General features: G+C 38.2%; 1 protein-coding gene across 1 annotated transcript in view; it reads left to right on the forward strand.

The window, feature by feature from the left end:
• LOC125257908 (solute carrier organic anion transporter family member 5A1) overlaps positions 1 to 26,271 on the forward strand; it is a 59,827-nt gene that overhangs the window by 27,875 nt on the left and 5,681 nt on the right. Inside the window, exons 3-7 of the mRNA XM_048174616.1 lie at positions 4,973 to 5,105; positions 8,196 to 8,407; positions 11,053 to 11,217; positions 20,612 to 20,810; positions 24,190 to 24,349. Of these exons, the coding sequence (XP_048030573.1) occupies positions 4,973 to 5,105; positions 8,196 to 8,407; positions 11,053 to 11,217; positions 20,612 to 20,810; positions 24,190 to 24,349 (869 nt within the window). The remainder of the gene's footprint in view (positions 1 to 4,972; positions 5,106 to 8,195; positions 8,408 to 11,052; positions 11,218 to 20,611; positions 20,811 to 24,189; positions 24,350 to 26,271) is intronic.

Here is a 26,271-nt window from a genome sequence, read left to right on the forward strand (position 1 = left end):
TTTCTGTGACATTTGCCGTGCCAAAGAATTCAAAACTGGCTCACCTCAAAAACTCTCGACTCGACACCTACTGATAAACTGGCATGATGGGTATGTTTTTACGCAATAAAAATGCACCACATATTTTAGTCTGTATATCAAGGCTATATCTGGCATTTCATGACCAACATACGACCCCACAAAAATGTGAATGTTATTTGGAACGATTTAATCGTTATCTTTATCCAGGGACATCAGCTCTGCTTCCTGTCTCTTCTGTGCATAATTTGTAGTTTCTCAGTTAACTGACATTGAAATCAAGATTTGACTTTATTAAGTGAGGCTCCTGTTAGTCTTTACCAATATTCATTATGTGCTCAGTGTGAGCACTTGTTATTGTTAAAGTGGATTAGTATTGAAGCATTAATGTAATGGCATGCCACTTTGATTTCAGATGTTTTACAACAGACTTGTACTCATTCTTCATGTTTCAAGCTGTCATTAGAGTAAATGTTTATCTGCTTATGCCGTGTGGTAAAAATGGTAGGCCTGCTACCACAGAAGCACTAATAAAATGGCTTGGATTGTTCATGATGAATTAATTGATGACTTTAAAGCTTCAGACAGAGGCAGATTATTCTTTTGTATCAGACTGTCTGGTGAAGGCAGTACATGTTTCCTCTCTCTGTTTGTTAGGTGTTGGCCGGCTATTTGGTTCTGTGTGCTGGGCATTTCTGCTTTGGGCTGATAAGAACGTTTATCAGCAGTAGCTTTTGTGCTTTTAGGAATAATTCCTCTTCCCTCCCATAGTCTCCAGGGGTATTTTAAAGGAACCTGTTATTTAATTAGGCTGTAGATAAGGCTGATTGAACATTTAAGAAGTCAGAACTAGAGGAGACCCTGGTGTTCCAGAGAAAGCCACCCATGTGAATAAATAAGCGTTACGGGAAAAGCCTGCAGCATGATTTTCTCGGCTCACACTTTGAAGTGCACAAGAAAAGTATGGGTGATGCGTTTAAGACTCTCTGCCATTTTATTTCTCACCTGTGCACACTGTAGTGGATAAGTGACTTAACACTGACATTGCTTTCTTTTTAAACTGATTTATTGTGGATTTGTTAAAGGCAAAGGGCAGGATGAAAGTGTCTGTGACTGAGATAAATCATGCTTCTCAAACAGAAGGCTGCATCCTAGTGAGGCTGTGTCTTTCCTAGTCCCGTACTTTGGAGGCTTGTAGGCTAGAGTCCTCCTTAAAGGGGGGGGTATCACACACAGTTTCTGCCAATCTCATGTTAATCTTAAGTACATCTAGAGTAACAATGCATCCTTCATATCTCATATTTATAAAAGATAGATATGCTGTACCGAGTCTTTCTGAAAAAAAGAGGAGGCGTGCCTGCCGTCAGTGCCGTGGGTGGAGCTAAACAGTCACAAGCACATGCAGCTTTTGCATAGAGAATCGTCTGCAAGCTGCGACATCATTATAAATAAAAAGGGAACAAAAACGTTTGTGATTACATTTTATGCACTTGCGTGCCGATTGCCAACACAAAACAGACATTTGATGCAGTTTTACTCCCCGCCCGCGATCTGCAAATCCAGCGTCGAACTGGGACTTGTTTACAAAGAATTCATCACCGAAATCCCGGGAAGAAACAAACATACACGCACAACTCTGTTGCTGCCCCGGAAAAACAAACTTCATCCACTGTTCCCTTAATGCTGGGTGCTTTGGGAAGCTGAAAAAGGTAATCTTTCCCTCACAACCAAAAACACACTCCTTTGGTGACAGGAGCTGCGTCTCATTTCGGAGGCTGCGTCCTCCGGAGGTCACATCTGAAGGCTGCATGCGTCATCAAGGATGTCATATTTAAGAAAAGTAACTGTAATAAAATTGACTGAGATTCATTGTGAGGTGTAAAATACTGTAATTTCTTTTTTTCTTTGCAATCTAACGGTTATTTTTCTTAAATGAGACTGCCTCGGTGATGTATGCAGCCTTCAAACGGTGCAGCCCCTGAATTGGGACACAGCCATTGTTGAAAAATCTCTCTGCTTCCGTATCCCGAACGAAACGCGTTGATGGGCATGCTCTTGCTCTGGTGATGTGTGCACGCTTATCTGGGAGAAGTGCCTATACAAGGAATTCCGCTCTCTTTTGACGTCATTCAGGCCATACTCTGAAAAAACTCTCAGAAACCTGTACTGAAACCAGAAGTCGTGTATTACTCCATCATACGGCCAACTCGTGTTTTGAAACTTTGGCCATGTTTAGCATGAAAATGCAACTCTTTAACAGTGTAAATAAGTCAGAATGCATGAAATAGCATTAACCCCCCAACCCTTTTAAGGTGCTACAGAGGATGTTTTGTTTTATACATTTTTGTAATATTACTTGAAACTGTCTTTACTAACTGATAAAAGACTATTTATTAGGTGCACTGAAAGGAATAATATTAATATACATCATCTGTGCATGAGGTAGGGCCTTAAAAACATCAGCCAATCGTTTACATGATCATCATGTAAACGATTGGCCCTCTGGCTTGTCAATCACTGCCGTGACGTTCCTTGTGAGAGACGTGCGCGGATTGGCTCTCTGGCTTGTCAATCACTGCCATGACGTTCCTTGTGCGAGACGTGTGCGGCTGCGCGCTCCAGTAACTTTCCACACTCCACAGGCGCCGCATGCCATGTTTTTGTCAGGAGACAGGAATAACAACTGCAGATTATGAGTCACCTGCGGTGAGTCCGACATAATGAATCCACTAACACGACACAGCGAATGCGGTGGTAAACACTTGTGTTCCCATACTCGTGCATGAGTTTTGGGAGGCGTTCCCTCGAAATGAGCTGTGAAGGAGGGGGGTTGTTCTTACGCATGCGCTCATTTCAAAAACTCAGTCTTTTATTATTCACCCTTGTGTTGTTCCACATCCATAAGACCTTCGTTCATCTTCGGAACACAAATTAAGATCTCTTTAATGAAGTCTGAGAGGTTTCTGTCTCTCCATAGAGATTCAAAGCATTTACACTCCAAGGTCCAGAAAGGTAGGAAAAAGACATCATTAAAGTACTCCATGTGACTCCAGTGGCTTAAACTCAATTTTATGAAGCAACGCGAGTGCTTTGTGCAAAAAAAAAAAAACACACAACTTACCACTTTATTTACAAAATAATATTATCCAAAGCGTTCATGCAACAATGCCAGCTCTCGCGTGAACACAAAACGCACGTTGTGATGCTTTCGTGAACACTCGCATGTGCGTTGAGTTGACATGCGAATCTGAACACAACACACATGCATCGTGAAGCTCTCGCGAAAACTCGCGCATGTGTGTTGAGTTGATATTATATTATATTTTACCAATTCAATTTAGACCAGAATCACTTGAATGCATTAAACACTTGAACCTCAACTATAGTGGTGGTGTCTGAACCAGGAGGACTTGAAGACCGTATAATATGTAATCAAACAGACAAAAGTCAGCCTGTCTAATTTCGCAGTGTGATCATCACCCATTGCTAAAAATGGTTCAGAGTGTGAAATATCCGTGCCCAAATGTCATGCCGCTCTGCCTGTAATGTGTGAGTGTGCATATAAGATTTGGCTCATTCTCTCAGCTCTGGCTTTAGAGGTCTCGCGTAAGGACAGGAGACAAGAGTCTAAGCCAGTGTAGTCCTGTTTACATCAAATAAAAAGTGACTTATCGGTCTCCCTCAATATGTTTGTACTTGTGTTATATAACCCAGCAGGCCTTTGGCCAAATCTTCTCCCATATTGAGTCAGATTAGAGATTAGGCCTAGTCGTGTTGCTGCACCTGTCTCTGTTCTTCGTGAACTTCTGGCTGGATCAGAACCAGCTTGGCAGCCACGCGGGCCATGTGGAAGTGGAGAGAGTCCACTGCTGCTTTCTCTGAACAGGCGCAAACAGATGACTGAAGGGATAATGCTCTCCCCGCAGTACACACATGAGGATCCAGCCTCGAAAGCAAAAACACGTAGTAATCGAGCCTTGCGTATGCACCTGTAGAGGATTAGGAAGTCCTTTTTAAAGCAAGTCAGTGCTCTCTGCAGTCATTTATATATTCACCCCTGGACTTTTTCCAGGCATGCGAGTACAGCTTCTATCTACTTAAATGGATGAAGGTTGAAATCTCCAAAACTGTTGGATAAGATTGTTGCAGTATCAGTTGGATTACTTTGGTTGCGCTTTTTTTTTAATTCACTTAAAAGAACTGGCTTATAAGAGTCGTTCATTGAGAGTCAATTATTGCATTGGTTTGATTCACTAAAAAGTACAGACTTATAAGAGTCATACGTAGGGATTCAGTTATATTATATTGGTCTTGCTGCATGTTTTTGATGTAATAAGAAGATCCAGCTCCAAAGAGTCATTCATTCGAAAATCAAACTACACTGATCATGCTTATTGAATTGTTGTTGAATCACAAAAAAAGGTCATAGGAGTCATTTTTTCAGGAATTGGCTAGATTACACTGGTGGCACTGTATGTGTTTTTCATTTTCTAAAAATAAGAGTCATGAGAACTCATATTTATTTGTTCTGGACTACAGAGGTCATGCAGTTTATTTTGATTCACTAAAAAGAATTGTTTGAAAGAGTCATTTGTCTGAGAATCAGACTACACTGGTCGCACTGCATGTTTTTGATTCACTAAAAAGAACTGGCTCAAGAATTTGGATTTCTCTTTTTTTAAAAGAGAAACAGGTGTACAGTCTTCTCCATATACTGGTGTATAAACAGAGAAAACTGCTACTATACATGATGTTCTTCAACTGAGTGGAAGCATGACGCACTATTAATGATTAGCCCATCATCTCAGTGTGGCTGACTCAGTCGCCCAATGAGTCAATGAGTGGGACTAAAAGTGGAAAGAACATTATCTGCCTTAATCAGACATGCAGTGATATGAAAAAATGTTATTATGTGGGTGCTGTTTTGTAACGTGGTTGTTTGTGTGTCTTTCAGCTATTATGTATGTGATGGGTGCTCTGGGGCCAGCTGCGGGGTACCTCCTGGGAGGCGTTCTGATTGGTTTCTATGTGGATCCCAAAACAATTGCCAACATTGAGCAAAGTGATCCACGCTTTGTTGGCAACTGGTAAGATCTGTTCTGCATAAGAGTGTGTGTAGCTTCATTCCAACCTATGAAAAATAACTAATTCAATTTTTAAGACTTTTTGAGCACATTTTACTAAAAAATAATAATTGAAATTCCCATTTGAGTAAGTTCATTTATTTGGGTTTTTGGTCAGTTTATATAAACTGTCTTTAACTATGTACTTACATAAAAAGAAAAATGTTAGGTACAATGTACTTATGTCCATGTATTGCAAACCACTGCTATTGAAGTGGGATACGGGTAAGCTTAGGGACAGATTTAGTGGTATGGGTAGGTTTAAGGGTGGGTTAAGGGATAAGGGAAGGGTCAACAGTGTAATTATAGATGTCACTGCAGAAATTAATTACATCTGTAATTACAAAAAGGTATTTTTAAATAAAAGTACAATGTAAAAACATTTACACAATAAATGAATGAAAATTATTAATTTAAATGTTGGTACATAATAGTAAAAGACACTTAGGCCTTGTCCACACTAATACATTTTCGTTTGAAAATGCATCATCTTTTCTCTGTTTTGGCCTTCTATCCACACTGAAACAGCGTTTTTTGTCAAGGAAAAAGGAGCTTTTTGAAAACGCTCTCCAAAGTGGATAAATTTGAAAACGCTGTTTTCGCCATATTTAAAAACGATGACGCATGTTTAGTCATGTGACGCATATTGTACCCATAGATAACTATAGATATACCAGCATTGTTGTGCCTGCTATTTACATTAACAGTATTGCTCAAGATAAATATTCCTTTGTAGAATATTCATATTAAATTCCTGCAAAGATGACATTGAATTTACTCACATTTGCTGTCCTGTGTGGCAAAATATGATGACGGTTGCATTTTAAACCCCATTTTTAGTGTGACCTGGACGCAACAGTGAGTTTTGAGATTCTAGTGTCGGTATCGGGGCCGATACCAAGCTCGTGTACTTGTACTCGTACTCGTACTCGTAAAAATACCCCCGATACCAAAGACCGATACCTCATGTGACAGAATATTTCGTGTACAGAGACACCGACGGCAGCAGCAGAAACAATGTAAGCCTCAGAGGTGTGGAAATACTTCAAAATTAATGATGACAACAACCCACAAATTGCGAACTGCATGCTTTCAATCACAATTCGTTATCGATTAGTGAAGGCAGGATAGGCGGAATCACGCTGAATGACGCAGACCAGAAGCGCTCTCTGTCTCGCACGCGCGCTCTCTCTTTCTTTATTGCGCGTGATCCCAGTTCTCTCAGACAGCGCAAGATCGGTTCACCTAGCGCCTGAATGGTCAAAAGCACACATAGTTGTCAAAATGTCCATCGTGTGGAGTATCTCACATAAATACAGTCGGTTATGCCTTAAGTGGACGTAAACATTTGGGTTGAAATAGGATATGCGTCAGTATCCATGGAAAGGGACCGTAGCCTATATTTGTCATTAATGTTAATAAAACAACAAAATATGTTAAATAAATGTATACATGATAAATAAACCTACTGTATCTGAAAAACAAGATTATTTAATTTGTATCTCCTATAGACAAATCCGGCGAAACACGGAAGTAAAGCAGCACCGCCATTGCTGCGTGCCTTGCTGCTAAGGAAGTAGCAGAAGTAGCGTGTTGGTCCCGTAGGCTGTAGCAGATGTTAGCTATGTAGTTTTTTTAGTACGTATGCTGTCCAGTGATGCCGGGCAGAGCGTGTTGTGTGGTTGGTTGTTTTAACAACAGCACAAAACTACAGGCCTGGAATAAAACCGTTTGTGTAATCCACGAAGAGTTCCTGGTCGAGCGGAGGGCCAAGATGTGGATGAAACACATAACCGAGGTGGCTCATCGCATGCCAGATGATTAATAAAATAATCTTCAATACCTGTAAGAACATGTATTTTATTGCTACAACTGGTCGTGGCTAAGGCCATCCTTAAAAATATTTTGGTTCGCCGTAACTGCCAAAAAAATAAAAAATGGTCGGTAGGTCGTAAAAAATGTAAAAAAAAAATTTTTATTGCATCACATTAAGTGTATTGTGATTGTCAAAACATTTTAGTAACTAAGCTGAATTTTATTAGGTTTAGTGACATGTTACAATGTTTACATGGTAGGCTACAATTTCTGGTAAGCTACACTTTTTTATTATTTTTATTCAATTATTATCATTTAATTATTATTGTGATTTGATTTAATATTGACTCATTTGGATAAATATTAGCTAGGCTACACAAGGTAGGCATTAATTTTTCTCAAGAAAAAAACTCACCTAACTTAATGCTGTAAACATACAGAGAGCCCTATCAGCTGGCAGTATTATTTAAAAATAACAATTTAAATATAATGCATTTTTTATTATAATAACAACTTTATTTAATGCTATAAGTAAAAATATAATAACTTCGCAGGCACGCAGTAATGGCGGCGCCCATAGAGTTCGCGGCGGATTTGTGTATAGTATTTGTTGTATTGTTTGTAAATTTCTTTTTATGTAACAACAATTATATATATTGGTAATTATGCCCTTTGAAGGTTATTGGACACTGTGACATTTAAGTTTGTGACATGCACATAAAAAATATTACTTTTTTCATTAGAGTAATAATAAAGAATTATTATGTCCTACATTCATTAGTCTCACTGTGTTGTGCTTGGAAAACTGCAACATAAAAAAAGAGAGAGAGAGAAATGAATAATGTATAGGCATCAGTATCGTATCGGCGAGTACTTAAAAAAAAAAAAAAAAGTATCGGTACTCGTACTCTGTCCCTAAAAATGGTATCGGTGCATCTCTAGATATTATATTAATAAAATGATCGTGCCAGAAGATTTGCTGATGACTTTATTATATCTACTCTCTCTGCATCATCCCATGAGCTTTTAGTATGTTTTACACATGCGCAGTAAGGTGATTCAAGCGTTTTCAGGTGTGGATGGAAAATGCTTGAAAACGATATTTTGGATGAGGAGTGTTTTTAAATGAAAACTCCATTTTCAAATGTCTTTGGATTAATGTAGATGTTGCTACATTATTTTTATTTTATTTTTTTCTGAAAGGTTAATTATCATTAATGCATATCGCTATGTTCTTAGGTGGAGTGGTTTCCTGCTTTGTGCTTTCGCCATGCTGTTGGTCATTTTCCCCATGTTCGCTTTTCCCAAAAAACTGCCCCCTCGTCACAAGAAGAAGAAGAAAAAGAACGGGACGGACAGCACTGCTAATGACGACGATGTCCTGAAAGAGAAATCCAACAGCAAAGGCCAGACCGTAGCATCCTCCATGGGCTTTGGGAAGGACATCAAAGGTGTGTGTCTGATAAAGGTCATGTGGTGATGCACTCTACAGGAAACGTGCAGCTACATATTGAAGTGTTACCTTGACTATATTTGTCCCTCTGGCTCACAACACTTTCTAAGAAACATCAGATTAGCAGAGATTAATGCTTCAGTCATCATATTGAGAAGCCATTGGCCACTGTAAATCTGCTTCCCTGCAGACTGGTTCTTTCATATGAAGTAGTGACTTGATGCTTTTGTCTAAAGCATTTTATGGCACAGTTATAAAGACAATCCCCTAGAGTTTTTGGACAGGATTTTAGCCTGCACTCTTTTAGTTATCAGCACAGATCTTTAACCAATAGACCACACCTCTCTCATTTAATTATACAGCGCTGCTGACCACTAGTGTCAGGAGATTTTCAAATGGCACTGCTGATATGAACATAAAGATTGATGATCAAGCTCAAAAAGTTATAACTAAAGACTGTGCAAGCTAGCAGAAGTTGCTTTTCATTATTCATCTGGGAAGAGCATTAATGACAATTCTGCCACCCTCATCACAAATATGGTCCGTTTTGTTACACCGCTGCTGGAAAGTTAAGAAAATATTGCTGAAACTTTATCTAAGAGACAATAGAAACCTGTTTCTGCCTTATAATAAAAAATAAAATGGGTAATTAAATGAGAAATGGCACAATACATCAAAATATCATCATAAGAATTACAAATGACAAAAGGCTTCAGAAACTAGGATACTGACTGTATGAACAGCAGAGCAAATAAAGTCAGTAAGTTAATTAATACTTTTATTCTGCGCTGATGCATTAAATTGATCAAAAGTGACAGTTAAGATATGTATAATGTTTCAAAAGATTTCTATTTTAAATAAATGCTGTTCTTTTGTACTTTCTATTCATCAAAGAATCCTAAAAAAGGTCTCACAGTTTCCACAAAAATATTAACTGTGTTCAACAATAAGAAATGTTTTTTGAGCCCCCGGTCAACATATTAAAATGGTTTCTGAAGGATCATGTAACACTGAAGACTGGAGTAATGATGCTGAAAATTCAGCTTTGACCTCACAGGAAAAAAAAAAAATTGTTATTTTAAATTGTAGTAACATTTCATAATTTTTTTTTACTGTATTTTTTTTTAATCAAATAAATGCAGCCTTGGTGAGCATAAGACACTTTTTTCAAAAGCATTAAAAAAATCGTACTGAACTTTTGAACAGCAGTGTATATTAAATTATATAAATCTCAGTGCTGTTCTCGTCACACTGTGTCTGAATTAGCTTAACGGCAATTATTATTTGCCTGCAGAGACTTTTGTCCTGCTTTGACAAATTCACAAAAGTGACTACAATCGAGACAAGCTGTTCTATAAACCCACTGTAACCTACTTCCATTCCCCCCTGGTCTGCATGTGTTTGCATAAGTAGGCTTTCAACATAACTGCAATGCCTACAGTAGGGTAGAGCAGTTTCTGGGACTTTGATTTAGAGACAGGCAAGTTGTTTTGTTCATTAGTAGGTTAAAGTATTTAATATGGTTGCTTTGTACCAACTCCTGTGTCTCTGCTGTCAGTCCCATAGATGCTCTGAGAGGTGAGAGTTCAACATCCAGAAGCAAATTAAAGTTTGATTATAGTCGGTTACCATGGAAACAATGCACCAACTTGCTAATTAAAAGAAATGACTTTGTTGGCCATGATGAAGCATTTGCTAAAAGGATTAGACAATGAATCCAGAAGAGCTGTGAAGACACCATGTTTAAGTTTAGCTGTCTTTACCCTATTAGGACAGCAAACATCTGTTGGTATGGATTACAACTGCTTTGAGAGCTGACTGGTAGAAGAAAGTGTTTTGCATCTGTAACTACAAACAATTCATGAAGAATACATTTACAAATTAGCCAATTTTTAGTGGTCAACCGATAAGCCTATGGGTTTTTCTAATATATGCACCTACAAGTAAAAAAAAATAAAAAATGTCTGAATAATTTTTGGTTTGACTCTATCTATCTATCTATCTATCTATCTATCTATCTATCTATCTATCTATCTATCTATATATATAAATATATATATATATATATATATATATATATATATATATATATATATATATATATATATATATATATATATATATATATTTATAATGACACATTATACCCAAAAATTCTTCAGACACTTTGACCTAAGTTTTGCTTAAGTGTTATCTGACATAATTAAGATATTTTATTACCACGTGTAAAATATATATATATATATAAAATATTATTATAATACTGATGCCCCCCCCCCCCAAAAAAAAATTGGCATCAATTACTCACCCTCATGTTGCTTCAAAAAATTTCATAAAGAGATTGTAAAACTAATCCATACATATTGAGCAGTTTAGTCCATATTTTCTGAAGAGACTCAATTGCTTCACATGATGAACAGATTGAATTTAGGCTTTTATTCCCATGTAAACATTGATCAGCAAGCATAAACAGAAGCTCAAATGAACCTGCTTGACGTGCGAGAACAAACCTCTTGAGTAATTCATAACAGAATTTTCATTTTTGGGTGAACTAAGCCTTTAATGTTATCTATAGCCAGGGTATGTGAGCCAGTTCATTTATAGTTGCTGATGCTGTTTTTTGGGGGTTATTTCTTTGGCCAGACCTCCCCAAGGCTGCCATAAGGATCCTCAGCAACATGACGTTTCTGTTTGTGAGTCTGTCCTACACGGCTGAGAGTGCCATTGTCACTGCCTTCATCACCTTCATCCCCAAGTTCATCGAGTCGCAGTTTGGAATCCCCGCCTCCAACGCCAGCATATACACAGGTACACAATTATCATGTTTTCAGCATAACAATAATTAAATCTCTCATTCTATATTCCCTTCTTTCTCTCTAACACTTTTACGTATGGTTTCTTTTCTTGTCATATCACACATTTCACATGATTCACACTCTGTTCATCACATTAAAGAACATGTGTTAAAAATGACGTGTGAAGAAATGTGTGATATTTCTTTTCACAGCTGTTCCCACTTATTTTGTAGAGACACATTTGATTTCTACTATATAAAGCTGAAATACCAAATATATATACCTTTCTCACTATTTTATGTTCTTGCTTATGTAAATAAGCTCTCAAAAACATCTTGCCCTCCATCTTAGACTCAAATTCATTATTAAGCCATGCATATGTCCACATATCTCAGCACAGATGCTCTCTCATAAGGTAACGGGAGACTGGCCAGGATCCTTAATCAGAGTAGAGAGTGTGATCCACTTCTGTCAGCATGGGTCACTGCTACTTTGATTCAGTTTATTTACTATATAAATACTATTTTCCTATATTATTATATACTGAAGTATTGCAGTATTAAAACTAAAAAAAAAAAATAAAATTGGAAAAAATAATAATGTAATACTCACTATATTTCCAACTTTTGACCACAGTAGTGGCCAAAAATGATGTCCTAAGGGAATTAGTTTGGGAATTTGTTTTTAATGACCTTACAAGTTTGATTAAACCATCAAAATATGAGGAAAATATTTTATGTTTTTAAATATTTTAAATATGAGGGATGAACAAAACATTAAACTTGGTTAAGGTATTTATCTGACAAAATTATTGGCAAACTACAGCTACAGATTTTATTTTACTATGCTAAAAACTGCATAGGAAAAACAAAGAGCTCACAGGAAAACATACATTGACTACAACATAATCAGTTATTAATATTTTGTTGGTTCTCTTTTTGTTTTTGCATGTGTTCATAATTTATTTGTTTGACAGCCTGGCCAAAAATTATGTCTGCACAAATTTGGCAGGTTTCATTGTGCATTTTTAATATTTTTTCCTTGGGCAGACATCACTTTTGGCCATTACTGTACATGTAATTTTAGGGCTCTGTAGCAGAATTAAATGTGAGTTCAAAACTCAACACCACAAAGCTAGACGTTTGTTTAGTGTTTTTACTAATTTTTAGTTCGGTCATGAAACTCTAGATGGCGCAGACTGATTGGTCCTTTACTCAATCTGCATGCAATCACATCATTATCTATAAGGCACAGCTGATTGGTTCCTGCTGTATCAGTAGCCAATGAGATCGCTGCTCAACCTTCAAATACTAGGTTGGCATTTGCTGTAGCAGTTGCAGAGCGCTTTCAGAAACCCTTCACCTTCCCCAGCTCCACCTGTATAGATCTGCTATGGGTAATTCATGTATGCTATATTGCTCAGCAGCAGCAGCATGTCTTACTTGCTCACAGCAGCGTGTCATGTATGTATTGGCATGTAGCAAGTCCCATACTTGCTCTGCAGCAGCAGCGTAACAGATCTATTCCACCAAGACCAAACATATCGTCTATCCATTACCATGCCAAACACTACAAGAGTTGTCATTTTCTTTTTTAGTTAAGTTTTTGTTTAAATATGAGTACAAATAATGTTGGCTTTCTTCAAATATGAGCACTAATAATAATGATCTTTGCCTTAGGAAGCACCCTATTAATATCTCAGTGATCAGTGTCTGTATATAAACTAGCATGGTTCTGATTATAGTCAGTATTGTGGCCCTTGAGCTTGTTGCCAGGATACAGGGAGAGAAACAAATTAATGGTATGCTTGCTATGTTGACTCTTAACTATGCTTGTGTGATTTTTGATTATAACAGGAAAACAACTTGTTGGCTAGAGCTTGTCAGGACGTAACCTGATAGACTGGGTAGAAATGTATGACATCCCAACAATCCCTGATGGATTTGGTCTCTCCTTTAAACAGAAGCATGAAAACATGTTCTCTGATTTAAACCCATGCCATAGTAACAGCAGATTGATATGTCTGCTGAAGTCAGAGCATTCACAAAGGCCTGGAAGTTTTACACATCAATAGATGCAAGCAGTTTGTCGTTTTTTTTTTTGTGCTGTTTCCGCAGTTATGGCTGCCAAGATTCAACTTCAGCCTATAAGACTGCAGCTGCAGTAAACTAGAGACGGACAGAAGACAGATGGTGTACTATAAAACAGAAAACTGAGGCCAGGGAGCATCAGAGCTACATTTACACTCCAGCTTTCTTACAAATTAATTTCAGGAATTTAAGGTGTTATAAATCAAAAGAATGATTCAACTGTTCCTAGGTCTCCTATATGAATCATTCCTATAGAGGCATTAAAACCGTATGACACATTATGATTAACATTTATTTAATTAGAGATAAAGGTGCGACCACATTAGCGGAATTGCAGCAAAATTTCACATGCAAAAAAGGTACACTGTCTGTTGTCAATAGCATAGTGATGTGTGAAGCATTAAACAGCTTTCAAATCAAATAGCTTTCTGTTGGTCAACGTGGCGAACTTACATGACCAACTTGAAAATAAGCCTGTGTTTATGCCATCACATAAAACTCCTTCAATGTCAAACAGTAGTGTTAATTTTGTCAACTATTTTTCATTTAGTCTTAAGGCCTTTGCACACTGAGTCCGAAATTCGCATGCAAAATTTTCGCACGTTAAAAAATAAATTCGACCTCACATTGTCAATAACGTTTGCACACTGCCTCCGAAAATATTTGGATCAGGTTCGATTTTCTGCATTTTTCACATCCATGGCACGCGTTTTGAGAGACGTTTTGACAATTCAAAGCCACCGTACGTGGTACGAATGCCATCTGACAAGTTGATCCATGTTGCCCACAGCACAAAACAGCAGCACTGAATGACAAACAACGTGAGGAATACAAAGAGACCGAATATAAAGACAGATTGTGCCAGTAGCAAAGCATCAAACTGAGCGACTGACATCCTGAAGTAAACTTTGAAACGCTCGGGATGATCACACAGCTCCTTGATGAGGTGAATTCTCATTTCTCTCTATGCAATCTCGAAATTGGATGGACCCAATATTTCCTCTTTTTAAGGAGAGAGAGGTACAGCTAAATCGTGCTCACTGCTTGAAGACTTCATTTTGTATTGTTTTGGGGTTTTTTTTCTTTTTCGCAACGCATTCATTAATACGTATCGGTCTCTGTGCGTGGCGATTTTTTAGGATTACGAATACGAAAAAACGCATGCAAAAATGTCTGACTCTGTGTGCAAAGGCCTTTACTCTTAATCCTGAGTCAATTTATTCAACCTTCTGCTGGTTTTGTTTAGTCAAGTTTTAGTGGACTAAATGTATGGGCATTTTATTTTTCCAACGGAAAACTTGTGTTTGGCCATTCATTTACACAACAACGGCATTTTAGGGGCCTGAAAACAAACTTTTTAAAACTGGTTTCAAAGTGCAAGTTTTTGAAAACAATACTGTTATTGTTTCCATGTTCATTACAAAACTGTGAATTTGTGAAAAAGGTGACGTCATGCGTATAGAGTACCTCAGGGATGACGTGTTTTTGTAGGCCAACCCGGAAGCTAGTGGCGCACGGGTTCCCTCGATTGAAAGCCTATGCATTTTTCCCATAGACTTTTGGAAAATCGTAGAAAATAAGCTCTGTGTTTAACAAAGGGTTATGACACTTGCACGTTTTGTCTGTCAAGATAATCTTTACAAGTTAACACAACATTTATAGATTTTTAAGGCCAAATAAAGTCATCAGATATAAAAGGCCAACAGTAGGCTATAAACGGACTGCAGCACACCATGGTCGCGGATCAACGTCGTCACCACCAAGCTTCCTCAAACTTTATTTAAAAAACAACTTTATTTATAAACATGCTCGCTGATTATGATCTGTGCCGTTATGAATACTTATCCACTTTTTCATGAGAAATGCTGTCCAAATGTCCCGTTTTTAATGATGACGTCTAAAGTCCCCGCCAAAGGAAGTAGTCCCTTTTAGCAATTTGTTAGCAACCACCGATTTTAAGACACATTAATAGTTTAAAAAATCACAAGTGGGTTATAACTGGTGTGTTTTATGTCATAGATCAAAACGTGAAAGTATTTAGAGGCTTTGTTAACCACAGACTTTATTTCAGGCGATTTAGCAAAAACCCATTCAAAAAACCCATAGATTTTACGGCGTTGGAACCGGAAGTCCTAAAATGCTAACTCGCTTCCGGGTTTTGCCTACAAAAATGCGTCATCCCTGAGGCACTCTATTGCGTGTTCAGTCTATAGGCATGTAGTTTTTACTTTACAAAGTGACATCGCCATCTACTGGCCTGGCATGCATAATACAGTGCTTTTAATCGTTTTCACGGATCTGTGTGAACAGGGCTCGTTTTGACAGCGTTGTTGTCTGTACCCAGAAAACACAAAGGAAAAACCTTTCCGTTTTTAGTACATCGTTGTCGTGTAAACGTACCCTTAGTCAATGAAAACTTCACGTTTTCGTCATGCTGCATACAGGTTAAATTGATAATCACTATCATTTTGCTCAATTTTAATCACAATGCTTTTTATTTGAGATTTATTTTTACATTTCATCAGAATTTTAGCACTTTCACCTATAAGCTCAAATTAAGAAAATGTCAACTCAAAGGCATGGTTTATTTGACCTGTTTATATTATAAAATATCGAATTCTCTACATTATGAAAACTGGTAAAACAAGGAACTTCTCTAAAAATCTAAAACAGTGAAATTCCCAATAGTAATTCCAATAATTCTAAATTACGTTACGTTGAAATGACAACAAAAAAAGACGTATTGTCACACAGAGGTTGCGTAAGTGCATTCATTCAGCAACCACGAATGCAAACAATTTAGTCAAGATCCATGTTTGGATTTATTACCGTTCATCACAGAAGGTTTGATCGCAAATTTAGTCACAACAAACGGCACAAGCAGCTTGCGAAGGAACACAGACTGAATCTATTACACTTTCATTTGAGCAAAATATATCAATGGGCATTGCTAAACTCTAGCTTACTTGTTTGTCGTGTTTTCAGATCATTAACACATCTTCTACAGTGCAGAGAGAGCTCTTGCGCATGGTTGCCAGACTGCAAAGATTAAGTAAAACACTGGGTAGAAAATATTGACATCTTGCAACCCCAAAAATGAAAGCTCTTAGAGGCTCGTTAAAAAAGTTTTTCTTTATTAAACTAAATTTTAGTCTTGTTTTTCCATCAGCAATATTGCATCCAACAACATTGGTGTCGCCCTGTAATCGTTTAGTCTTAGACATGGAAAAAAAAGTTGTCAACGAACATTTTTCGGTTTTGAAATTAACACTAAAACAGTGGCTTGATGATATTGCATTTTTGGTTTCATGGCTTTCTCATTCTCTTGCATCTCACTGTGTCTTCAAGTCCACATGACATCAGACGGCACTAATGACAGCGATGTGAGAAAGAGAGTGTGTGTGTGTGTGTGTGTGTGCGTGCAAAAGAGATCTGTCAGTAGGCTGTGGTCATTAACACCCTGCTTTGCTCCAGCTTGTGGCCTACAGGAATTGTTGTCCTTTGCTTCTGCATGTCCCACGCTGCCCTCCTCCTCAACATACACACGCAGCTCTTTGCCAGCTGTGTACGCAGCCGGGCTCGAGTCTCCCAGGACATCTTCTAAAGGAGACTTTCTCTGCTCTCCTTCTAGATACACTGAGGGTTTATGTGCAAGTGCTTGTTTCTCCTTCTCCTCTCATGATAGGGAGGTGTTCCTGACGCACTACTGGCTAAATATAGCCCAGAGGAACACTGTATTGGCTTCACACAGCCGGGGTTGTCTCATGAATGGGCGTTCTTACCAGCTTGTCAGGTTGGAAGGGTATGTGTGTTTATCCATGTGTGGGTGTACTGACATTTGTTGGAGTGTAATGAAGTTAGGTCTAATCAGCTTGGAGCGGAGTGGCATGGATTTCCACGCTAGTTTTTGCTTGTTAGCCGATGAATTTACTGATGAAGTTGGCTGACCAAGTAAGCCTTGCTTGTTTAGCTTCGGGGTCAAAGTTTATCTGGTTAGCACAATCCAGTTAGCCCCTGCTAGTCGATGTCGCAACTACACCATCTGGAAAATTTCTTCACTGATAACATTTCAAAGGTAGCTGTGCATTATATATTTTCAAGGAATATGTAAATAGGAAATATTTTATTTTTATAGTAGATTTTTACCTAGTGCAGTATTTTATGTGTTACAGTGGTGATCAGAATTATTGGCACCCTTGGTAAATATGATCAAAGATGACTATAAAAATAAATCTGCATTGTTTATCCTTTTGATCTTTAATTCATAAAATTAGCAAAAATCGAATCTTTCATTGAAGGAAAAGAATTGAAAGTGGGGGGAAAATCACATTATGAAATAAATGGTTTTCTCCAAAACACATTGGCCACAATTATTGGCAACCTTTTATTCAGAGTTTGGAGAACACCTGATGAGATCAGAGACCATCCCTTCATACAGAATCTCTCCAGATCCTTCAGATTCCAGCTCCATGTTGGTGCTTCTTCTCTTCAGTTCACTTCACTCATTTTCTTTAGGGTTCAGGTCAGGGGACCATGGCAGAAGCTTCATTTTGTGCTCAGTGACACCTTTTTGTGTTGGATTTGATGTTTGTTTTGGATCATTGTCCTGATGGAAGATCCAACCACAGCCCATTATTGGATTTCTAGCAGAAGCGGTCAGGTTTTGATTTTTTTTTTTTTATCTGTTGGTATTTCATAGAATCCATGATACCATGTATCTGAACAAGATGTCCAGGACCTCCAGCAGTATATTTAACCGTGGACATGGGGTACTTTTTATCCATGTGTGCACCAAACCCATCTGGTGGGTTTGCTGCCAAAAAGCTCTTTTTTTTTTTTTTTTTTAGTTTCATCTGATCATAGAAGTCAGTCCCATTTGAAATTCCAGTCTTGCCTAACAACTGAATATGCTGGAGATTGTTTCTGAATGAGAGCAGAGGATTTTTCTTGAAACCCTCCTGAGCAACTTTGTTCCCAATGGACAAAATCATGTCCCGTCCTGTCCTTTTTTTTTTTTTTTTTTTTTTTTTTTTTGAGAACCTATTTCACTCTGATAAATGTCAAGAAAAGAAAAGACTATTGCAACTTCCGTTTACATGCTGACTTTAAACTTTTAGCTAAGGAATATATAAATAGTTAATATTTAATTATGTAGATTTTTACCAGGGCCAGAGTTTACTTTTCAGGTAGTGATATACTAAGCTTAAAGGGTTAGTTCACCCAAAAATGAAAATTTTCCCATGATTTACTCACCCTCAAGCCATCCAAGGTATATATGACTATCTTCTTTCAGACGAACACAATCGGAAATATGTTTAAAAATATCCTGGCTCTCCTAAGATTTATAATGGCAGTGAATGGGGGACTCGATTTTTTTGAAGTAAATCATGGGGTAATTTTCATTTTTGGGTGAACTATCCCTTTAAGCTAAGCTGTACTGAAAACAACATATTTTAATTTGACCATTTTTAACTTCTGTAATATAATGTGATATGTAAAAAAAAAAAAAAAAAAAAAGTTCCCTTCATCTAAATGGCATGAAGCCTCGTTTACACTGCATGCGTCTGCGGCACGTTATGGCTCCGGCAAGGTTTTGTTCCATCAATCCAGCTCACACCACAAGCATTTCTGAAGTGAAGCGGCTGGATTCGTGAGACCACGAGATTTGCCTGTCTGACGTTTTTTTTCCTTGATTTTTTTTTTTTTTTTTTTTTTTTCGTGTTTTTAATTGCTAATGGTTATATTTTGTCCGGTTTAATTGTATTTATTGCTATGCCATACTTTATTTTGCTGCAGCCTACAGACAAAGTTAATACACTTAAAAGTCCAGTTATGGATGACAAGAACAAAAAAAAATCAAGTTTTTTAACTTCAAATCTCTTGTCTTCAGTTTCTCCTAGTGATGTGAAATATGAGCGGGAGTTTACACAGGGTGATTATTTTTACTTTATTTTGTATTTGAGCTGCCCGTCTTGGACGCGGCGTCTGTCAAAAATAGGCGAGGCGCCTGTCTTTAGCGAAGCGGCGCGACTCTGCTGGTGTAAATACAAGCATTGACTAGAGTGGCTGCGGATCAGCTCTGGTAGCCGCGTCACAGCTGTAACACGCCGCAGACGCGTGCAGTGTAAATAAGGGGTGAGACTCACTTGATGTCGTGGTTGACACTTGCTAGCTCTGCAAACAAAAAATAAATGGAATGATAAATTGGAATGATATGTGGTTGTATGTTAGCGTGAAAAAAAAAAAAAAAAAAAAACCTCCACAACCCCTCCACAAACAAAAAAAATCACCCATAGACATTAATGATAGACTGTAAAAATTGCTTTTTGTTACATAATTTGTCAAAAAAATTCAGTTACAATGCAGAAAACACACAAAAAAATGAAGGGGTGATACCACAACACATCCCTGATGGAGTAAACACACACATTATACAACATTATATTTGCTTTTATGAGGTGCTTGCTCATGACCGTGCTGAAAGCAGGCATGTGCTTGCCTTGCCCACCCAATGGATTTACACAGTGACCTCAGACTGCCAGCAGTCAGCTTTGACTTTCAAATCCCAAGCTGTGATGCCAGCACGTGTGCCATGCTGATGGAAGCTGCTCTGCCTCACGCACTGTGCCGCACATTTCTGTCCCCCCTCACTGTTATTCTGCCAGCCTGTGATGTCTATCTTTGGTTCTTAGTCACTTAATCTTTTTTACTATTTTTTTTTTTTTTCTTTCTGCTTCAGTCTTTAGAGTCTAAAATGCCACTTTTGTTTTTTTCATGATGGTCCTGTGAACCCTGTCCAGGATGTTCACATTCCTTCAGGTCTTTGTGTTAACTTCCACCTATAGAAATGTGTTGACATTCCTTGCATTATCACATTTTGCTTTTGTACTTGTGCAGAATTTTATTTTTCTCCTCCACATATAATGATAAACCATTCAAAAGTTTGGGGTCAAAAATGACTATATATTCATAGTGTGAGAATTAGAAAATAAAATCTATTTCAAATAAATGCTGTACCTTTTGTATGTTCTATTCATCAAAGAATCCTGGGGGCAAAATCTTTCTCAACAATATGAAGCAACACAACTGTTTTCAACATAAGAAATCATGAGAAATGTTTCTTGAACAGCAAATCAGCATATTAGAATGGTTTCTGAAGGATCATGTGACACTAATGATGAGTAATGATGCTGAAAATTCAGCTTTGCCATCACATTTGTTACATTTAAGTCCACATATTTCATTTAAATATTTTCATCTTCAAGTATGATGTTTATTGTGATATGTGACTGATCTCTCTCTTATTTTTTCTTTTAGGGGTGATTATCGTGCCCAGTGCAGGCGTGGGCATCGTACTGGGTGGCTACATCATAAAGAAACTTAAGCTTGGAGCTCGTGAGTCCGCCAAGCTGGCCATGATCTGCAGTGGGGTGTCTCTTCTGTGCTTCTCCACCCTCTTCATCGTGGGCTGTGAGAGCATAAACCTGGGTGGCATCAATATCCCTTATACCACAGGGTAAGTGAATTGCACAGGCATTAAAGCCTTTCAGTGTAAGATTTGAGGCATACTGCCTGGATATGTGTATCCCATTTATGTTTTGTTGTTTCAATTATAGTGGGGCTTTACAAACATTAGAATGCTACAAACCATGTAAGAAGCATATGTTGAACAGCAGGTGCAAGAGCGTTTCTTGCATAATGGCACATTTCTATGCCCTTACGTATGGTCTGAAAAGAGATTTTTTTCATGAGTCAGTATGTGATCAGTTTTATGGTTGTTTGCTTCCAGCTAATCAACTCTACACATCTTTTTTTCTTCTTAATCCATCCATCCATCCATCCATCCATCCATCCGTATCATATATCACTCTGCTTGAAGTGACTGTCTTGGCGGCCGAGCAAATCCACCATAATTTTTGCGAATGCCACACTTGTTGTACTACAAACTGTAGTTTTAAGAGTTTTTTTAGGCGAGAATGTAGTTGTTTAGACCTGAAATATGTGACTCAAATTTAATCATAGCGCCTATTTTAAAATTTGTTTAGACATTTTCAGAGATGTGAGTTCCAGGCCATCAGCGGCTGTTCAGTGCTCGTGTTCCCACCGAGAACAGCTTGATCTCAGGCAGTGCTTTGGGGATTTGCCGCTGTTTTATATGGTTAAACATGAGATATAATTCATTTTTGTGTACAAAAAAAAAAAAGGCAATCTTTGGTCTTATTAATCTATTACTTGTTCCAGAGCAAATCGAATTGTGCTGTTAAATTTGGTAATTTAATATTAAAGGGATAGTTCATCCAAAAATGAAAGTTATTTCCATGATTTACTCACCCTCAAGCCATCATAGGTGTATAACTTTCTTCTTTCAGACGAACACAATCAGAGATATATTTAAAAATATCCTTAGTCCTCCAAGGTTTATAATGGTTGTGAATGGCTGCCCAGATTTTGAAGACAAAAAAAGCATCCATTCATAAAAAATGAATCCATACGACTCCAGGGGGTTATAATAAAGTCCTTCTGAAGCGAATCGATGTGTTCATGTAAGACAAATATCCTTATTTAAAACTTTATAAAGTAAAATAACGAGCTTCCGGTGCGACAGCCATACAGATTCGACGTACGTCCAAAAAGCGTTAACTTTCATGACATTCAACACTACACCACAACGTTCTATGCTATGTCCTACACTATAACGCGTAGTACGTCATGGTATTGTGTACTACATCGCAGAGCTTAACGCTTTTTGGATGTACATCGAATGTGTATGGCCGTCGCACCAGAAGCTTGTTATTTTACTTTATAAAGTTTTAAATAAGGATGTTTGTCTTAGGGTGCTTTCACATTAGCACTTTTGGTGCGCACCCGGGTTCGATTGACGTCAGAGTTCGGTACGTTTGGATGATGTGAACACGGTCTTCTGAACTCGGGTGCGTATCTGCGAACCGTACCCGAGTCTACTTAAAAAGGGTGGTCTGGGGTGCGGTTCAAGTGAACTCCGGTACGGTTCGCTTCTGATATGAATGCAAACGTACCAAATTGCGGAAGTGAACCGCTATTAATGCCGTATAATTTGATAAAAATGTGTGTTTGTGTGTGTGTTTCACTCACTTTCCCGATGAGCGTGACTGACGTGCTGCAAACAGAGAGCTGTAGCGTAGCTTTTCTAATTTCTGCTCGCCTTCAGCATTCTACATTCGCGGCAGAGCGAACGCAAGAGCCGTTATGAACAAAACCAACGGTTCAAAAACAAAAATATAAAAGTGAGGAGAGCAACGTTATGCATTTTGCCACCTTCTCCTGTGCCATCGTTACTAAGCAACGGAGTAAACAGCTGCTGGTTTGATGACGCAAACGAACCGCGGGTCGGACCCAAATAATATAATGTGAACACAGTCCAGTGGGGGCAGGGGGAGGGGGGAGCAATCGAACTCGGGTTCGGTCCAGGCAATCGAACCAAGTGTGAAAGCACCCTTACATGAACACAACAATTCGCTTCAGAAAGCCTCTTGGAGTCTTATGGATTCTTTTTTTTTTTTTTTTTTTATGGATGGATGCATTTTTTTTTTTTTTTTTTTTTGTCTTCAAAATCTGGACAGCCCTTCACAACCATTATATACCTTGGAGTCTGTATTCTGCCCATGTGTTTGAAATTCCTGCTCTGTGAGGTCCATTGTTCATTTCCTGTCATCCACCTTACAAGGCACTATTGAGTGGCAAGAGTTGATTTCTAGGGATTTCTAGTCTGCAGTAGAGGAGTTTTTTTCACGGCCCTGACTAGCAAGACAGCATGTTTGAGAAAGACATGGCACAAAAGTGTGAGGCCTTTTCAACAGATAGAGCTGCCTTGTGAGAGACAGATGTAGAAATGTGCTCTAAGTAATGAGTCAACGCTCACATTCCACATCTGTCCAAACAGTTTGTGTTTCTTTCTGCTACATTTCTCAAGGTTGGCCTTTCTCAACATTACAGTACTTCTTATGTTAAAGGACACTCACATGCACATTCGGAAGTGCTTATTTATTATTTATTCATTTGTTAACCACAGCTATTTCAGCTCGGGTGACCTTGATGAGAAAACTGCTTCCGTTAACTGAAGCTTAAAGGAATAATTTTCCCACATATTTAATTCACTCAGGTCTAAATCCTTATGACTTACTTTCTTTTATGGAATGCAAAATGAGAAATGTTGAAGAACTGGCCATACTTATCAATATTAAGTGAAAGAGGATCTGAGCTGCCAGGCTTCAAAATGACAAACAAAAGCACCATGTTATCCCTTTAAGTCCTGTACGGATGAAAGCTGACTATTATGGTGTCTAGTTTTGTAGCAGAGAGGTCTGTCTCATTTAGTGTTTAAAGACTGGATTCCATTCCGTCCATCCTGTTGGCTGTGTTATGCCATGATTCATCCCCTCATTCTGCTGTAGATCTGTGAGGATAATGTAAAGTCAACCGGAGCTGTTGCTGATTACTCTGTGTTTAGTGTGGGAAAGAGCACTGTTTGAATTTTCCTGCCGTTCCCACAGCATTAAAATAACTGTTTATACAGTATCTCTATGTATTTAACTGTCTGTCTGTTTCTCTCTCATTCTCCTGTCCACTAAGAGAGAGAGAGATGCTAGATACTGTGTGTGTGTATATGATTTATTCTTTTATTTTGAATTGCACATATATATAATTTGTAAGTTCTTTCATTGGCTAATGCATGAATACAGTGCTTAGGACTTTCAGAGACAAGTGTGATTACTCAGAACACCTATTTGATTGTTATATGTCAGGTCAGATTTGAGGTATTTTAGAGTTATTCCAAACATTGCCTACAGCAGCTAATATGATTCATTTTATTCCCAAACTAATAACCCTGCTCCCCCTCTGCCTTGGTTTTTCTTCAGGCCGACACTGACTCTGACCCACAGAAACCTGACTGGAGGCTGTAATGTGAATTGTGGCTGTCGGATCAACGAGTATGCTCCTGTGTGTGGCTCAGATGGCATCACATATTTCAACCCCTGCCTGGCGGGATGCAGTACAGTTGGCAATGACAGCACTGGGGTGAGCCAGACTTCATGTCTTTCTGGAGATGGGCCATATTTTTAAGACGGCACAAATCATTTCGGGTCAAGATCTAAAACCGCAAACATTGATAATAAATCTTAATCATCTAGTCTAGTTCAGTCTGTACAGATGTTCTTTGCAGCTGTTTCTATTTACATGTAAACATCTTAGCTCTTGATCTGGATCATTGATATAGTGTCCTTTGTATTGTATTTAAAAAAAGAAAACAGATTTGAAAGCTAACTGGTGTCAGCATGTTTTGTCAGAGTGTAATTTTTATGCATAAAAAACTTTGGATCCCTGATTCAAGGTTTGCATTTTAAATTATCATTAGTATTATATTTTAAAGAGAGTGGAATGAATATATTTTAATATTGTTTTCCTGACTTAAAGGGTTAGTTCACCCAAAAATGAAAATTCTGTCATTTATTACTCACCCTCATGCCGTTCCACACCCGTAAGACCTTCGTTAATCTTCGGAACACAAATTAAGATATTTTAGTTGAAATCCGATAGCTCCGTGAGGCCTCCATAGGGAGCAATGACATTTCCTCTCTAAAGATCCATAAATGTACTAAAAACATATTTAAATCAGTTCATGTGAGTACAGTGGTTCAATATTAATATTATAAAGCGACGAGAATATTTTTGGAGCGCCAAAAAAAACGAAATAACGACTTATTTAGTGATGGCCGATTTCAAAACACTGCTTCAGGAAGCATCGGAGCACAAATGAATCAGTGTATCGAATCAGCTGTTCGGAGCGCCAAAGTCACATGATTTCAGCAGTTTGACACGTGATCTGAATCATGATTCAATACACTCATTCATTTGTGCTCCGATGCTTCATGAAGCAGTGTTTTGAAATCGGCCATCACTATAATATTGAACCACTGTACTCACATGAACCGATTTAAATGTTTTTAGTACCTTTATGGATCTTGAGAGAGGAAATGTCATTGCTCCCTATGAAGGCCTCACGGAGCCATCGGATTTCAGCTAAAATATCTTAAAGCTGCTGTAGGTAACTTTTGTAAAAAAAATTTTTTTACATATTTGTTAAACCTGTCATTATGTCCTGACAGTAGAATATGAGACAGATAATCTGTAAAAAAATCAAGCTCCTCTGGCTCCTCCCAGTGGTCCTATTGCCATTTGCAGAAATACACCGCTCCCGGTAAGAAACAACCAATCAGAGCCAGGAGGAGTGTCTTAGCAGTGTCAATCAATCAAGCTCGCGTGCGCGCTGATCTCACCCCTCCCATGTACAGCGCCAGCTCATACAGGCTTCAAGATTACCGGTGTGCCGCAGCTTTGCTTATGGCGGAAAAACAATCCAAACTGCCAATTCCTCGAGTGGCACCTGCTCATAAAATAAAGACGGGTAAACGGAAAAAGACAGATGACGATGATAAAAAAGCCAAAAAGAAAGAATTAGATAGAGCCCGAAATAAAACGAGGGTAAATATCGGAGCGGCTTTTCCGAGGTGGAGGGAGCTATTCCTGCTTGATTTGTTTAATTTTTTAAGAACTACACAACTAAGATAATTTCAAAACAGGACTGACAAATTATGTATGGCATGGTTTCTTGTAGATTTCAGGGTGGTCCTTTGCATATAACATCGTTTTATTTCGCCATAAGCAAAGCTGCGGCACACCGGTAATCTTGAAGCTTGTATGCGCTGGCGCTGTGCATGAGAGGGGTGTGATCAGCGCGCACGCGAGCTTGATTGATTGACACTGCCAAGACACTCCTCCTGGCTCTGATTGGTTGTTTCTGACCGGGAGCGGTGTATTTCTGCAAATGGCAATAGGACCACTGGGAGGAGCCAGAGGAGCTTGATTTTTTTCACAGATTATCTGTCTCATATTCTACTGTCAGGACATAATGTCAGGTTTAACAAATATGTAAAAAATAT

This window comes from Megalobrama amblycephala, linkage group LG22, assembly GCF_018812025.1.
Source record: "Megalobrama amblycephala isolate DHTTF-2021 linkage group LG22, ASM1881202v1, whole genome shotgun sequence".
Classification (NCBI taxonomy): domain Eukaryota; kingdom Metazoa; phylum Chordata; class Actinopteri; order Cypriniformes; family Xenocyprididae; genus Megalobrama; species Megalobrama amblycephala.